The sequence below is a fragment of the Salvelinus alpinus genome, chromosome 5 (genome assembly GCF_045679555.1).
Source record: "Salvelinus alpinus chromosome 5, SLU_Salpinus.1, whole genome shotgun sequence".
NCBI lineage: Eukaryota > Metazoa > Chordata > Actinopteri > Salmoniformes > Salmonidae > Salvelinus > Salvelinus alpinus.
This window is the reverse complement of record NC_092090.1, coordinates 52206868-52224266: the sequence shown is the minus strand read 5'-3', so window position 1 is coordinate 52224266 and position 17399 is coordinate 52206868. Positions and strand designations below refer to the sequence as shown.

At 40.1% G+C, this 17399-nt stretch overlaps 2 protein-coding genes and 1 long non-coding RNA gene across 4 annotated transcripts in view; 1 reads left to right on the top strand and 2 right to left on the bottom strand.

The window, feature by feature from the left end:
* The window catches only part of LOC139575095 (uncharacterized), a 23827-nt gene extending 18527 nt beyond the window's left edge, over positions 1 to 5300 (top strand). For both annotated transcript variants that reach the window (XM_071400098.1, XM_071400097.1), the window contains 4 exons: positions 1254 to 1370; positions 1769 to 1847; positions 1977 to 2205; positions 2615 to 5300. In XM_071400098.1, coding sequence (XP_071256199.1) covers positions 1254 to 1370; positions 1769 to 1847; positions 1977 to 2205; positions 2615 to 2871 — 682 coding nt within the window. In that variant the 3' untranslated portion in view covers positions 2872 to 5300. The remainder of the gene's footprint in view (positions 1 to 1253; positions 1371 to 1768; positions 1848 to 1976; positions 2206 to 2614) is intronic.
* Positions 1 to 17399, bottom strand: part of LOC139575073 (NLR family CARD domain-containing protein 3-like) — a 188840-nt gene that overhangs the window by 139102 nt on the left and 32339 nt on the right. The window lies entirely within an intron of this gene.
* LOC139575102 (uncharacterized) lies at positions 5098 to 17399 on the bottom strand. The gene is made up of 2 exons (XR_011674890.1): positions 14704 to 17399; positions 5098 to 7342 (listed from the first exon to the last, which is right to left on the bottom strand). It is a non-coding gene; the product is annotated as an uncharacterized lncRNA (long non-coding RNA).

The following is a 17399-nucleotide window of genomic DNA, read 5'->3' as shown; positions in this document are numbered from 1 at the left end:
AAAAATAATCTGAGGTCTTGGCTGATTTCTTTTGATTTTACCATGATGTCAAGCAAAGAGGCACTGAGTTTGAAGGTAGACCTTGAAATACATCCACAGGTACACCTCCAATTGACTCAATTGATGTCAATTAGCTATCAGAAGCTTCTAAATCCATGACATCATTTTCTGGAATTTTCCAAGTTGTTGAAAAGCATAGTCAACTTAGTGTATGTAAACTTCTGACCCACTGGAATTGTCATACAGTGAATTATAAGTGAAATAATCTGTCTGTAAACAATTGTTGGAAAAATTACTTGTGTCATGCACGAAGTAGATATCCTACCCGGCTTACCAAAACTATAGTTTGTTAACAAGATATTTGTGGAGTGGTTGAAAAGCGAGTTTTAATGACTCCAACATAAGTGTATGTAAACTTCCGACTTCAACTGTATATATATTGACGTCACAAATGTATCATTTGTAGAGTTCTTTATTAAACATGTAGTTCTTTGTTACATTTGACTTTTTTAAAACCTAGCAGTACTACTGATTTCTCTGCGAGTGAGGCAGATATATATTATTACTGTGTAAAACCTAGCAGTACTACTGATTTCTCTGAGAGTGAGGCAGATATATATTATTACTGTGTAAAACCTAGCAGTACTACTGATTTCTCTGAGAGTGAGGCAGATATATATTATTACTGTGTAAAACCTAGCAGTACTACTGATTTCTCTGAGAGTGAGGCAGATATATATTATTACTGTGTAAAACCTAGCAGTACTACTGATTTCTCTGAGAGTGAGGCAGATATATATTATTACTGTGTAAAACCTAACAGTACTACTGATTTCACTGATGGTGAGGCAGATATATAGTATTACTGTGTAAAACCTAGCAGTACTATTGGTTTCTCTGAGAGTGAGGCAGATATATATTATTACTGTGTAAAACCTAGCAGTACTACTGATTTCTCTGAGAGTGAGGCAGATATATAACATTTTGCAAAAAAAACACGATTATTTGTCTCTCTGAAATGAAACCATGAAGTGATAGATTTTAAACAAATACATGTCTGTCATTGAACAACACCATGCCATGATTAGATAGTGAAAAAACACATCTCTTTCATAATGTATTTAAGTAATAAACGCTAATTTACGAACGTTTCTGAAAATGGATATACAGCGTTTTGGAATGAAACTCTTATGTTTCCCCATCTGAGCTCAGAGTAGATGAGAGATGTAATGTTTGTCTCTGTTATGTTGAAGACCAATCAAGCGGAAGAGACCAGCCTCCCCTGTACCCAGCTGTGTGTCCATGAAGAGTGACTGGTCTATGGGTCAGCCTATAAACTTCAGAGAGGGAGACTTTTCTACTGAACAAAGGTAAGAAGAACTCATGGTTCATGGTCAGTGAGTTAAACAACACTGTCTCTAGTCATTTCAACCTCTCCCATTTCCCCATTTATTTTTGTTGTTTTCATAATCCATAGGCTAATCCTTTTTTCCTTTTTCATAGTCCTAAAACAATATTAAACAAACACAACATTCCCTCCCTGTCTGTGTGTGTGAGTGTGTGTGTGTGTGTGTGTGTGTGTGTGTGTGTGTGTGTGTGTGTGTGTGTGTGTGTGTGTGTGTGTGTGTGTGTGTGTGTGTGTGTGTGTGTGTGTGTGTGTGTGTGTGTGTGTGTGTGTGTGTGTGTGTGTGTGTGTGTGCGAGCGCGCGTGCGCGTGCGCGTGTGTACTCCCTGGATGAGGAGATGTAATCTCATGTTTTGTCCACAGAAACCAACAGGAGAGGTCAGAGATTCTCAGTGTTCAGTCTTCCCAGAGTCATCAAACAGACCTGGCCTCCATATTCTGTGTATGTGGTCCTGTTATGTACATTTGTTTTTGTTTACCTCAAGCAAAGTTGATCTGTCAATCATTCATTAATGTGTTAATGAGAAATAATTTTGTCTCTTGCTTAACTTAATTACTTGATTTATTTCAGTTGCTTGAAGAGAATATTATGACATATGTGAAGAATGAGCTAAAGATGTTCAAGAGGATTCTTAGTCCAGAACTCCCAGAAGGCTTTGAGAGTCAGAAGCAGGATAAGGAAGTGGTGGATGCTGAAGATGAGAAGCAGGAGAGCAGTGCCAGAGAGGGGGCTCTGAAGATCACACTGCACGTCCTGAGGAAAATGAACCAGAAGGATCTTGCTGACATTCTGGAGAAAAGTAAGATCTGTCTGCCTCATGTTGAATGATGTCTTATAACATTTAAACGCTGTAGCTAAAGTACAGCTAAAGTAGCTGTGTAACTCAATGATATTGTAGCAGCCTCAACACAAACCGTAGTGACCTCATCAAGTAGCAGCAGGGATGTGTTGTGTTGATTCATTTAGACAGAGCGACAGAGGAGAGAGAGAGAGAGAAAGAGAGAGAGAGACAACATTAATAATACCATCAATAATACCAATAATAATATAATCAGTCACCATAGTCTGTAACATATTATGAAAACATTTACACATTTATACAGACAGTTAATAGAATAAATTATTATAATGTAAAACTTTATAACAGTCCTACAATACTGTAGGCATTAAAACATACGTAATATTAATATCCTCTGTGTTATTTCTAGATTCAGATGAGCTTGCTGTGATTTGCCAACATGAACTCAAATCTAATCTAAAGAAGAAGTTTCAATGTGTATTTGAGGGGATCGCTAAACAAGGAAACCCAACACTTCTCAATATGATCTACACAGAGCTCTACATCACAGAGGGTGGAACAGGAGAGGTCAATAATGAACATGAGCTGGGCAGATTGAGACAACAACCAGGAAACAAGCAAGACCAGAGACTGCAATCAAATGTAACGACATCTTCAAACCCTTAACTGGACAAGACAAACTTATCAAAACTGTGTTGACAAAGTGAAGTCATGATGATCATGATGATCTCCTGGTCATTTTTTCTCCCAGCAGTCCCTCTCTGGCCCTCATCTCCTGGTCATGTTTTCTCCCAGCAGTCCCTCTCTGGTCCTCATTTCCTGGTCTTGTTTGCTCCCAGCAGTCCCTCTCTGGTCCTCATCTGGTCATGTTTTCTCCCAGCAGTCCCTTCTGGCCCTCATCTCCTGGTCTTGTTTTCTCCCAGCAGTCCCTCTCTGGTCCTCATCTCCTGGTCATGTTTTCTCCCAGCAGTCCCTCTCTGGTCCTCATCTCCTGGTCATGTTTTCTCCCCTGGTCTCCCCCTGTAGGTCAGACCTCCCTGCTACCCACATGAACCATTTGTTAGGTCTCCAGCCTCTACAGAAAGTACAGACAGGGGTGTGGAAGTACACAAGCTGGGAGTGATGTCTAGGAGAGAGAGGGCCCGGTATGCACAGTTCTAAACCTGCAGGAAGACTCTTTATAATCAAGCTGTAATCATGACTGTAATGTAATCTGATGTCACATGCCACACACTGCCATCATGCCCTGAAGCAAGGCCTTTGACCTGAGGTGCTGCGTACCAGTACATTCCCAGCTTCATGGTACAGCAGCTGTAAAACGGTGAGCACATAACTCATGAACAACTTCTATTGAATGTCACTGGCTATAGTTGTCTTGGATGGTTTCCACTGGATTTAGTTTAGTTTAGAGTTTATTTCAGAAAGGAAACAGCACATAGAAATATGTTTAACCATTCATTAAAGAATTAATAATTCAAGTCCTTGCGATATAGTCTCTGCTCCTTCAGGGTAGCTCACTGCCCAAGCAAAGCGTCATTATATAAAACTACCTACAAGCAGTGAGTGCGGTAAACTCTACCAATCCCCCCGGCAGGAGCACAGAACCCAACAGTTAGAGGCTGGGGTGGTGGTGGGAGCAAGAAGCCAGCACATAGTAGCGGGAGCATCACTGCAGAGCAAGAAACCAGCACATAGTAGCAGGAGCATCAATGCAGAGCAAGAAACCAGCACATAGTAGCAGGAGCATCAATGCAGAGCAAGAAACCAGCACATAGTAGCAGGAGCATCAATGCAGAGCAAGAAACCAGCACATAGTAGCAGGAGCATCAATGCAGAGCAAGAAGCCAGCACATAGTAGCAGGAGCATCAATGCAGAGCAAGAAGCCAGCACATAGTAGCAGAAGCATCAATGCAGAGCAAGAAGCCAGCACATAGTAGCAGGAGCATCAATGCAGAGCAGGAAACCAGCACATAGTAGCAGGAGCATCAATGCAGAGCAAGAAGCCAGCACATAGTGGCAGGAGCATAAATGCAGAGCAAGAAGCAAGCACATAGTGGCAGTGGCATCAAGCGGCAGCAGGATGAGTGAACAGACCCGGTCAGCTTAAATAGACCACCAAATAAGGTAGGCGTGATTGTGGTAGTATCTAATTGGTACCATCTCAGCTGATGGGACTCCTTTCTGAACTGGCTCACTTCATTGGTCACATGCACAAGGTCACAGATGTAATTGCAGGGCGCACGTGTGTTTATCTGTATGTACAGTATGTATGTTTCCACCCCCTCTCTGCCCAGTGAAGAAGATGTCAATAACCATTGAAACAGGATTACACCTCTCTGCCCAGTGAAGAAGATGTCAATAACCATTGAAACAGGGTTATACCGCTCTGCCCAGTGAAGAAGATGTCAATAACCATTGAAACAGGATTACACCCCCTCTCTGCCCAGTGAAGAAGATGTCAATAACTATTGAAACAGGATTACACCTCTCTGCCCAGTGAAGAAGATGTCAATAACCATTGAAACAGGGTTACACCTCTCTGTCCAGTGAAGAAGATGTCAATAACCATTGAAACAGGATTACACCTCTCTGTCCAGTGAAGAAGATGTCAATAACCATTGAAACAGGGTTACCCCTCTCTGCCCAGTGAAGAAGATGTCAATAACCATTGAAACAGGGTTACACCTCTCTGTCCAGTGAAGAAGATGTCAATAACCATTGAAACAGGATTACACCTCTCTGTCCAGTGAAGAAGATGTCAATAACCATTGAAACAGGGTTACACCTCTCTGTCCAGTGAAGAAGATGTCAATAAATATTTCAACTTATCTGTTTTTCTGTTCAGGAAAAAATGGTCATGTCTGTAAAACAACAATCAAAAATAGTCAATGGGTGATGAACATGTTTTATTTGATTTCATTAAACATTAACATACAACACAAAGGAGGTATTCATCATAACTGGACCAGTTTGCCCCATTCTATGTATTATTCAGTATAGTATTATGAACATAAAAGGTGGGAAACCAAAGTAAGCCCAGTCTTCTGCTATGTAAATCATTACAGAGTTTAAGACTAAAGTATATGGAATGGAATGGAATGGGAAATTCATTAACAAATATATATATACACTGCATGTTTTGCATTAGATATAGTAGACATCAGCAAACAACAAGAAAGGGAAATACATTTTTACAATGTTTATAATGTAGCACAATTTTGCCAGGCAATTTTGTTATCTAGCATTATCAGGGTTGTGTGATTGAGCCCCTTTATACACATCACATTCTCAACTGACTAGAGAGAGTTTTATCTGAGAACTGAGAGATTGAGAAGTCAGCACTAGCACTGTCCCTAGAACGGTCCCTATATAGCACTGTCCCTAGAACTGTCCCTAGCACTGTCTCTAGAACTGTCCCTAGAACTGTCCCTAGCACTGTCCCTAGAACTGTCCCTAGAACTGTCCCTAAAACTGTCCCTAAAACTGTCCCTAGAACTGTCCCTAGCACTGTCCGTAGAACTGCCCCTAGCGCTGTCCCTATAACTGTCCCTATAACTGTCCCTAAAACTGTCCCTAGAACTGTCCCTAGCACTGTCCCTAGCACTCTCCCTATAACTGTCCCTATATAGCACTGTCACTAGCAATGTCCCTATATAGCACTGTCACTAGCACTGTCCCTATATAGCACTGTCACTAGCACTGTCCCCATATAGCACTGTCACTAGCACTGTCACTAGCACTGTCCCTATATAGCACTGTCACTAGCACTGTCCCTATGTAGCATTGTCACTAGCACTGTCCCTATGTAGCACTGTCACTAGCACTGTCCCTATGTAGCATTGTCACTAGCACTGTCCCTATATAGCACTGTCACTAGCACTGTCCCTATATAGCACTGTCACTAGCACTGTCCCCATATAGCACTGTCACTAGCACTGTCCCCATATAGCACTGTCACTATATAGCACTGTCACTAGCACTGTCACTATATAGCACTGTCCCTATATAGCACTGTCACTAGCACTGTCCCTATATAGCACTGTCCCTATATAGCACTGTCACTAGCACTGTCCCTATATAGCACTGTCACTAGCACTGTCCCTATATAGCACTGTCACTAGCACTGTCACTAGCACTGTCCCTATAGAGCACTGTCACTAGCACTGTCCCTATGTAGCATTGTCACTAGCACTGTCCCTATATAGCATTCTTTATGGCATTGACTACTTCTTCTGCCGCCTCTAGTGTTAACAACTCATCCTGGAGAAAAGGTCTGATACCCTCACATGCATGGAGTCTATCCTTTAATACTCCCTCTTCAACAACGAGGGTGCGGTCAACTGGCAGATGGAATGCCAGGGTCACATGGTCCCACATGAAATACTCATAATCACGTCCTAGTTCTTCTGTTTCAACTGTTCCACTCTCTCTGTTGATGATCAGCTTCTTTGTATGGGTTTCACATATTGCTTCTGCACGCCAGACAATTTGACCATCTTTATAAATGCATATTGCCTCATCATCCTCATCAGCAAGAAGTGGGTACTCATCAAACTCTGTCACCTCTGGACCGTGGACAACCACAACGTACATGATCTCCTGCCGGTAAACCACGGTTTCATAGACTCTCAGGACAGGCTTCTCTCCCTCACAGATCTGCTCTGTGTACATCTGCATGAGATCCTCCAAGGGGAAGGTAAACTTAAAGTTCCCATACCGAGATCCCTTTTGGAAGACAGGGGAGGTGGTGAATTCCTTCAGGAATGGATTGTGTCTTTTTTCTTCACCCGTTTTTGGGTCAAAGGAAAGCTGTTCCTTTTCAAGGAAGCGATTCTCTGCTGCCTCAATTTCACCTTCTGTAATGTGAAGAGCCCACCATGTGAAACCCCCTCTTTGCCCTGCTGTAAATCCACTCAGATCCATGATTCCTGTCAGGCCTGTTGGAGTGGTTACATGACAGACTTTGTCCACGTGAAATTCCGCTTTGTCAGCTTTGGGGTACAGTGGAATGTCTTTTGAAATAAGACGTCTACAACTTAGTGGGGTCACCATTTTCATTGATTCTATACTCTTATGCTCCCCACGGAAATAGGTCTCCGTTTTTTCTCTTTTGTTTTGTCGCTGCATTTTCTTTCCCTGAAAAGATGAAAGTTGACAATTAGATGAATCGTGTGTCTCTTTATTTAACTAGATTGTTTGCACAACATCATTATGAGGTGATGACAAATGTTCTAATATAAAGGTTTAGATGGAGCTGTATGCAACGATATGAACGTCCTTAAGCTCCACATGATAGTTGTAAACATTTTGAAGCTATGTCGCTTATTTACAAAGACAAAAGACAACACAAACTTACAATGGAATAATAGCAGATTTAATTGTGTGTTACAACAGGGTGAGACAGTATAAGTTCACAAGGTTTATTTCTATTTGATATTATTCTAGAATCAATACAGGATATCAAACAAAACATGAAAATAAAATTATAACAAAATAAGATTACTTTCAAAAAGAGATACCATTGTAATGAGTTGTATCATTTGAGTGTTTGTAATGTGTTTTAGACAAAGATACAATATCTATTGCACACAACTCCTGGAAGAAATCATCTCTACAACTAAATATATTATAATCAAAAGACATCTGTATAATGTGTTCCTTTTATACGGTACATAAATAATACTAAATTAGGAACATTTTCAGTCAAACCATTAGCTAAACAAATGTACTAAAATGTATCATTCTAAAACACAAACTAAACAAGCATCCTTTGGATACCATCATTGTGTGCAGTAGGGTACTTAACTTGAGAGTATGTTTCAGTAAGTAAGACCTAGCAAATACTAACTGTATCTCTTGTCTTCACTTAACCAATAAGGCACGAGGGGGTGTGGTATATGGCCAATATACCACGGCCAAGGGCTGTTCTAAGACATTGCGGAGTGCCTGGATACAGCCCTTAGCCGTGGTATATTGGTCATATACCACAGAGGTGGTAAACAGAGGTGGTAAACTGGTTACCAACGTAATTAGAACAGTAAAAATACATGTTTTGTCATACCCATGGTATACGGTCTGACATACCACAGCTGTCAACCAATCAGCATTCAGGGCTGGAACCACCCAGTTTACAATTAAATGTCTAATACGTTTGCTTGGTTAAATATTTATGCCCTGTCACTAAAACAGTCACACCCTGTCATCGTTGCATACTGCAATGTAGGTTATATAGACTATATGACCAAAAGTATGTGGACACATGTTTGTCGAACATCTCATTCCAAAATCATGGGCATTAATATGGAGTTGGTCCACTCTTCTGGGAAGGTTTTTCACTAGATGTTGGAACATTGCTGTAGGGACTTGCTTCCATTCAGCCACAAGAGCATTAGGGAGGTCGGGCACTGATGTTGGGCGATTAGGCCTGGCTCGCAGTCGGCGTTCCAATTCATACCAATGTTGTTTGATACATTTGAGGTCAGGGCTCTGTGCAGGCCAGTCAAGTTCTTCCATTCAGGCAGGTAGCGTTCTCCTGGCATCCACCAAACCCAGATTCGTCTGTCGGACTGCCAGAGGATTAAGCGTGATTCATCACTCCAGAGAACGTGTTTCCACTACTCCAGAGTCCAATGGCAGCGAGCTTTACACAACTCCAGCAGACGCTTGGCATTGCACATGGTGATCTTAGGCTTGGGTGCGGCTGCTTGGCCATGGAAATCCACTTCATGAAGCTCCCAATGAACAGTTATTGTGCTGACGTTGCTTACAGAGACAGTTTGGAACTCGGTAGTGAGTGTTGCAACCGAGGAAAGACGAATTTAAAGCGCATCAGCACTTGGCGGTCCCGTTCTGTGACCTTGTGTGGCCTACCACTTCGCGGGTGAGCCGTTGTTGCTTCTAGACGTTTCCACTTCACAATAACAGCACTTACAGTTGACCGGGGCAGCTCTAACAGGGCAGAAATTTGTTGAACTGACTTGATGAAAAGGATCCTACTTTATGGTTCTGAATCCTGGGTCCTACTTTATGGTTCTGAATCCTGGATCCTACTTTATGCTTCTGAATCCTGGATCCTACTTTATGCTTCTGAATCCTGGGTCCTACTTTATGGTTCTGAATCATGGATCCTACTTTATGGTTTTGATTCCTGGGTCCTACCTTATGGTTCTGAATCCTGGGTCCTACTTTATGGTTCTGAATCCTGGGTCCTACTTTATGGTTCTGAATCCTGGGTCATCAACCAAGACATGGAAAATAAATAAACTCCTTTGCCACATCAGGCTGCAGAATCATGTTCAACATCAAAAGTACAGATTGTGTCACAAATGCAACATGACAAACACTACTCTGCAGCAGAGATCTGAATCAAAGGGGGTCGCTATACAGATCTGAATCAATAGGTATCTCTACACAGATCTGAATCAATAGGGGTCACTATACATGTCTGAGTCAATAGGGATCTCTATACAGATCTGAATCAATAGGGTTCTCTATACAGATCTGAATCAATAGGGGTCTCTATACAGATCTGAATCAATAGGGGTCTCTAAACAGATCTGAATCAATAGGGGTCTCTATACAGGTCTGAATCAATAGGGGTCTCTATACAGATCTGAATCAATAGGGGTCTCTACACAGATCTGAATCAATAGGGGTATCTATACAGATCTGAATCAATAGGGGTCTCTACACAGATCTGAATCAATAGGGGTCTCTACACAGATCTGAATCAATAGGGGTCTCTATACAGATCTGAATCAATAGGGGTCTCTATACAGATCTGAATCAATAAGGGTCTCTATACAGATCTGAATCAATAGGGGTCTCTACACAGATCTAAATCAGTAGGGGTCTCTATACAGATCTGAATCAATAGGGGTCTCTATATAGATCTGAATCAATAGGGGTCTCTATACAGATCTGAATCAATAGGGGTCTCTATACAGATCTGAATCAATAGGGGTCTCTACACAGATCTGAATCAATTAATGTACTAAAATAGGATTAAAATAAAAATTTCAACTTTCAAGTGGTACCACAAAGATGGTTGGAGGACCACACATCAGAATGTTGACTTGAATGGGAATATACAGTTGAAGTTTACATACACCTTAGCCAAATACATTTAAACTCAGTTTTCACAATTCCTGACATTTAATCCTAGTAAAAATTCCCTTTCTTAGGTCAGTTAGGATCACCACTTTATTTTAAGAATGTGAAATGTCAGAATAATAGCAGAGAGAATTATTTATTTCAGGTTTTATTATATATTCCCAGTGGGTCAGAAGTTTACATACACTCAATTAGTATTTGGTAGCATTGTCTTTAAATTGTTTAACTTGGGTCAAACGTTTCGGATAGCATTCCACAAGCTTCCCACAATAAGTTGGGTGAATTTTGGCCCATTCCTCCTGACAGAGCTGGTGTAACTGAGTCAGGTTTGTAAGCCTCCTTGCTAGCACACGCTTTTTCTGTTCTGCCCACAAACTTTCTATGGGATTGAGGTCAGGGCTATGTCATGGCAACGCCAATCCCTTGACTTTGTTGTCCTTAAGCCATTTTGCCACAACTTTGGAAGTATGCTTGGGGTCATTGTCCATTTGGAAGACCCATTTGCGACCAAGCTTTAACTTCCTGACTGATGTCTTGAGATGTTGCTTCAATATATCCACATAATTTTCCTGCCTCATGATGCCATCTATTTTGTGAAGTGCACCAGTCCCTCCTGCAGCAAAGCACCCCCACAACATGATGCTGCCACCCCTGTGCTTCACGGTTGGTGTGGTGTTCTTCGGCTTGAAAGCCTCCCCCTTTTTCCTCCGAACATAACGATGGTCATTATGACCAAGTAGTTCTATTTTTGTTTCATCAGACCAAAGGACATTTCTCCAAAAAGTATAACCTTTGTCCCCATGTGCATTTGCAAACAGTAGTCTGACTTTTTTATGGCGGTTTTGGAGCAGTGGCTTCTTCCTTGCTGAGCGTCTTTTTATGTTTTGTCGATATAGAACTCGTTTTACTGTGAATATAGATACTTTTGTACCTGTTTCCTCCAGCATCTTCACAAGAACTTTGCTGTTGCTCAGGGATTGATTTGCTTGCCAGGTGATACAATTGCCAGGTCGCAATTGTAAATGAGAACGTGTTCTCAATTTGCCTACCTGGTTAAATAAAGGTTAAATAAAAAATAAAAAAATAAATAAAATTTGCACTTTTCGCACTTTTTGCACAGTGTCTTCTTCCTGAGTGGTATGACGGCTGCGATGTCGCATGGTGTTTATACTTGCGTACTATTGTTTGTACAGATGAACGTGGTACCTTCAGGCGTTTGGAAATTGCTCGCAAGGATGAACCAGACTTGTGGAGGTCTTGGCTGCCCGTGATGTCAAGCAAAGAGGCACTGAGTTTGAAGGTAGGCCTTGAAATACATCCACAGGTACACCTCCAATTGACTCATATTATGTCAATTAGCCTATCAGAAGCTTCTAAAGCATTGACATTATTTTCTGTACTTTTCAAAGCTGTTTAAAGGCACAGTCAACTTAGTGTATTTAAACTTCTGACCCACTGGAATTGTGATACAGTGAATTATAATTGAAATAATCTGTCTGTAAACAATTGTTGGAAAAATGACTTGTGTCTTGCACAAAGTAGATGTCCTAACCGACTTACAAAAACTATAGTTTGTTGAGAAGAAATTTGTGGAGTGGTTCAAAAACGAGTTTAATGACTCCAACCTAAGTGTATGTAAACTTCTGACTTCAACTGTATGTTGTTTTATATTATACTGTCAAACCTCCATAGGGAACCTATTGAAATTATAGAAACATAGATAATAGAATAGGCATGACCATTTAAATTGACATTCAACGGTGGATGGACCGGCTGTCATCTTTGTGGTAGTAATTACAAGTTAACATTTCAATTCAATTTAAACGTCAATGTTGTACCATTGGGGACCGAGTGACGCAGCAGTCTAAGGCACTGCATCGCAGTGCAAGAGGCATCACTATAGTACCTGGTTTGAATCCAGGCTATATCACATCTGGCTGTGATTGGGAGTCCCATAGCATGGCGCACAATTGGCCCAGTGTCGTCCGGGTTAGGGGAGGGTTTGGCCGGGGTAGGCTGTCATTGTAAAAAATTGTTCTTAACTGTCTTGCCTGGTAAAATAAAAATTACGCCAGATAAAATTGCAGAGGTCTAAAGGGATAGGTCCATTCTATTTCTATGATTGAAATGACAACCACCTGTATTCAAGAACATGTTGTATCTCAACCGATAGCTGGCACAACATAAAAACCTCAGATGGTATGAAATAGGGTCTAAGCTATGTTATGAGAATATATAAAAAAAAGTGTTATATAAATGACAGTAAAGGTTTTAAAATGTCAATATAATTTTCAAAAACATTTAAATAAATTATAAAATAATTGGACAACTTTGTTTGTGAGCTTGTAGCCCTTTCCTGCAGTTAAACGACCTGGTGGCCTCAAGAGTGAAATGTTAGTAATATTTTTCATAATTTCATAAATAATCAACAGTCATTGATGTTAATGCCGAAAACCTGGTGTTTCTATCACAAACAGATTTGTTATATTTCAGTCTTCTGTGATGTACAGTACCGTTCAAAGGTTTGGACACACCTACTCATTCCAGGGTTTTCATTATTTTTACTATTTTCTAGACTGTAGAATAATAGCGAAGACATCAAAACTATGAAATAACACATATGGAATCATGTTGTAAGCAAAAAAGTGTTAAACTAATCAAAGTATATTTTAATCTGTCCTTTGGTCTGATGAGTCCAAAATGTGAGATATTTGGTTCCAACTGCCATGTCTTTGTGAGAAGCAGAGTAGGTGAACGGATTATCTCTGCATGTGTGGTTTCAACTGTGAAGCATGGAGGAGGAGGTGTGATGTTGTGGGGGGTGCTTTGCTAGTGACACTGTCTGTGATTTATTTTGAATTCAAGGCACACTTAACCAGCATGGCTACCACAGCATTCTGCAGCGATATGCCATCCCATCTGGTTTGCGATTAGTGGGAATATAATTTGTTTTTCAACAGGACAATGACCCAACACAACTCTAGGCTGTGTAAGGGCTATTTGACCAATAATGAGAGTGATGGAGTGCTGCATCAGACCTGGCCTCCACAATCACTCGGCCTCAACCCAATTGAGATGGTTTGGGAGGAGTTGGTACGCAGAGTGAAGGAAAAGCTACCAACAAGTACTCAGCATATGTGAGAACTCCTTCAAGACTGTTGGAAAAGCATTCCATGTGAAGCTGGTTGAGAGATTGCCAAGAGTGTGCAAAGCTGTCATCAAGGCAAATAGTGGCTACTTTGAAGAATCTCAAGTATAAAATATATTTTGATTTGTTTAACACTTTTTTGGTTACTACATGACTCCATATGTGTTATTTCATAGTTTCATGTAGAAAGTAGTAAAAATGAAGAAAAAGAAACTTGAATGAGTAGGTGTGTCCAAATGTTGTACTGTTAATATATTTAAAGTGTGATATTGGGATGCAAACTCATAATTTAATACATTTAAACACTACATGTATATCTGACATAGTACAGGTGTCTTATTTTTTAAAGTCCATAACCATGTGTGTGAGGTGTATAATTTTGTTTCTCTTTTAAAGTTATGAAGACATGGATGTCTCATGGTTTGGTGGGGGATGCAGTGGGTCAACTTTGAGCACCTTTATCTCCTGAATGTTTTGGCATTAAGGTCCAAAATGTCACTTTCTGACCACTTCTTCCATCGGCAAATATTTATGGAAAGTTGTGTTTAAATCAAAAGGGATGCTGTCAAAAAGTGATTGAATTCAAATGGATTTACCCCCTTTTGAGACCGCACCTAAGCAGACTTGACTGTCGTCTATTCAGTTGTCTGTCTCCCTCATGTTGTCTGTGCCGTGACATGCCTTAATGCATATGCATGTTTTTTTTTTAAATGCTCAATATGCAAGGTTAATAGAATATTTGTATATTTAAACCCACTTGACTGATTGGACCTGAATTTTTCTACCACTAACTTCACACCTGTTTTGAAAATATGATTTTTCCTGTTCTCCTTCATCTAAGATCGTTGCATTGTACATAGTTTTGGTGTCGTGGATACTGTCATTATTAATGGTAGTAAATTGTGTACTCTATGTTGGTTGTCGCGTTATTCATGTAACAGTTACATTGCAACTTTTTAATGGACAATACTTAAGCTGTTTTTAATGATCTGTTAGATAATGACATTTTAGATAATGGTGTCAGAAGTAACATATTTATTTGATTTTAGTTACATATAAACTTCCTCAAAGATGATGCCTATATCTATATTTAATACATTAAACTCATTGGTTTTTTGTCATCCAATCAAACCATTGGCATTTGAATGCATTAGGCAGCTATGCTATCGTAAATACAGTATCTTATGCATTCTAAATAACCGCCCATTTGGAAAAGGAAAATGTAATAAATATTTACTCTGAGCTGCGCTTCGATCGGTTGGTCGTAGATGGAAGGCCGGGTTGTCCTTTGAATAATGTCTGGTGGTAGAACGAATACTTGGTAGTACCGTCGTCGTGTGGTAGAACGGGTCCTTTGTCCGTCCTTTCCTAGCCCACTTTTACAGCTGCGGTTACTAACGCAACAGCTAGGAGGTATCACTTCTTTAGTGAATAAGAGTTCAAAGTTCACACCAAGTTGCCATACTTTAAACTCATGCTATATTCTGGCTGGTATAGTCGAAATTCATCCTTTCGGTATGTTGATCGTCATCTTCACGTTGCAATTCGATGCTAATTTCGTTAGGTTCTTGTCGTTCAACCAGATCTCACGCCGAGGTTGGCTTAGTTCTATTGGTGATCTTGTCCTTTTAACGTGGGGACCGCCGTCCTCTTGTCCTTGGAACAGGAGGTTACATTTTCATAACAGAGCTTATATAGTAGGGGAGAGAAGGGCGTGTTTCATAGTTTATAACCAATGTCTGTTCACTTGGGCGGGGCCTCTGAGTGAGCAGAGTTTCTCTATGACAAACCGTTTTCTCATTTAAAAGCTGAAATTACATTTAATCTATTCACAAATAGTTTCATAGTGAAACATCACATTCCAAGTTGAATAATATCATAGAGGGGATTTTTTTCACTGCTCCTCATGTCTGGACATGTACGGACGTGTAGTTCACTTTTGTACTACTGGGGTCAGTCTAGGACAGGTCATCACATTCCAAGTTGAATAATATCATAGAGGGGATTGTTTTCACTGCTCCTCATGTCTGGACATGTACGGACGTGTAGTTCACTTTTGTACTACAGGGGTCAGTCTAGGACAGGTCATCACATTTCAAGTTGAATAATTTCATAGAGGGGATTGTTTTCACTGCCTCACATGTCTGGACATGTACGGACGTGTAGTTCACTTTTGTACTACAGGGGTCAGTCTAGGACAGGTCATCACATTTCAAGTTGAATAATATCATAGAGGGGATTGTTTTCACTGCTCCTCATGTCTGGACATGTACGGACATGTATGGACGTGTACCGATGACAATATTCATATATTTTCTTTCCTACAGCTTACATGGGTAGATGAATAAAGGCAACCGTTCACTTTTGTACTACCTGGGTCAGTCTAGGACAGGTCATCACATTTCAAGTTGAATAATATCATAGAGGGGATTGTTTTCACTGCTCCACATGTCTGGACATGTACGGACATGTTTGGACGTGTATCCGTGGCAATAGTAGTATCTTTTGTTTCCTACAGCTTACATGGGTACATGAATGAAGGCAACAGTTCACTTTTGTACTACTGGGGTCAGTCTAGGACAGGTCATTGAATGTTCAAGTTGAATAACATCATGGAGGGGATTGTTTTCACTGATGTTAAAGAAAGTTTGACTGCCTCCTTCTTACAAATGATCCACAAAATATACAAATAAAATACAACTTGGTTCAACACAGTGGCGGGTCATTTTCACCAAAGGACAGCAGGAGGGTTGATCACAGTGGCGGGTCACATTGACTCGAGGACAGCGGGAGCGTTTTAAAGACTATCAAGAAACACTCTGTGGGACCCTGATTTAGCACACTACAGTAAAAAGTTAAATGAGATCAAATTCAACCTTTTCTCTTTTAAAGTTATGAAGACATGGATACCTCATGGTTTGGTGGGGTATGCAAAGTGGGTCAACTTTGAGCACCTTAATCTCCTGAATGTTTTGGCATTAAGGTCCAAAATGTCACTTTCTGACCACTTCTTCCATCGGCAAACATTTATGGACAGTTGTGTTTCAATCAAAAGGGATGCTGTCAAAAAGTGATTGAATTCAAATGGATTTACCTCCTTTTGAGACCGCACCTAAGCAGACTTTACTGTCTTCTATTCAGTTGTCTGTCTCCCTCATGTTGTCTGTGCCGTGACAAGCCTTAATGCATATGCATGGTTTTTAAATGCTCAATATGCCAGGTTAATAGAATATTTTTATATTTAAACCCACTTGACTGACTGGACCTGAATTCTTCTACCACTAACTTCACACCTGTTTTGAAAATATGATTTTTCCTGTTCTCCTTCATCTAAGATCGTTGCATTGTACATAGTTTTGTTGTTGTGAATACTGTCATTATTATTGGTAGTAAATTGTGTACTCTCTGTTGATTGTCGTGTTATTCATGTAACAGTTACATTGCAACTTATTAATGGACAATCTTAAGCTGTTTTTAATGATCTGTTACATTAAAGGGGTAATCTGGGATTCAAAAAATAACAAAGGCGCCACCCTGCCATTCTTTGGGGGTAAACAGCCAAGGGATGGGGTAAGTTATATTCTTCAAGAATCAATGGCTACAATATTTATCATTCATTTAAAAGTCCACAAATGCATCATGTACCAATAACAGATTTCTGCTTTAAATGCCTGGACACATTATGGCACAACAATTCCTCAAAGAAGAAACAATGTCATTAATCACTAAGTCAAAATACATTGTAGATAACGGTGTCAGAAGTAACATATTTATTTGATTTTAGTTACATATAAACTTCATCAAAGATGATGCCTATATCTATATTTAATACATTAAACTCATTGGTTATTTGTCATCCAATCAAACCATTGCCATTTGAATGCATTAGGCAGATATGCTATCATAAATACAGTATCTTATGCATTCGAAATA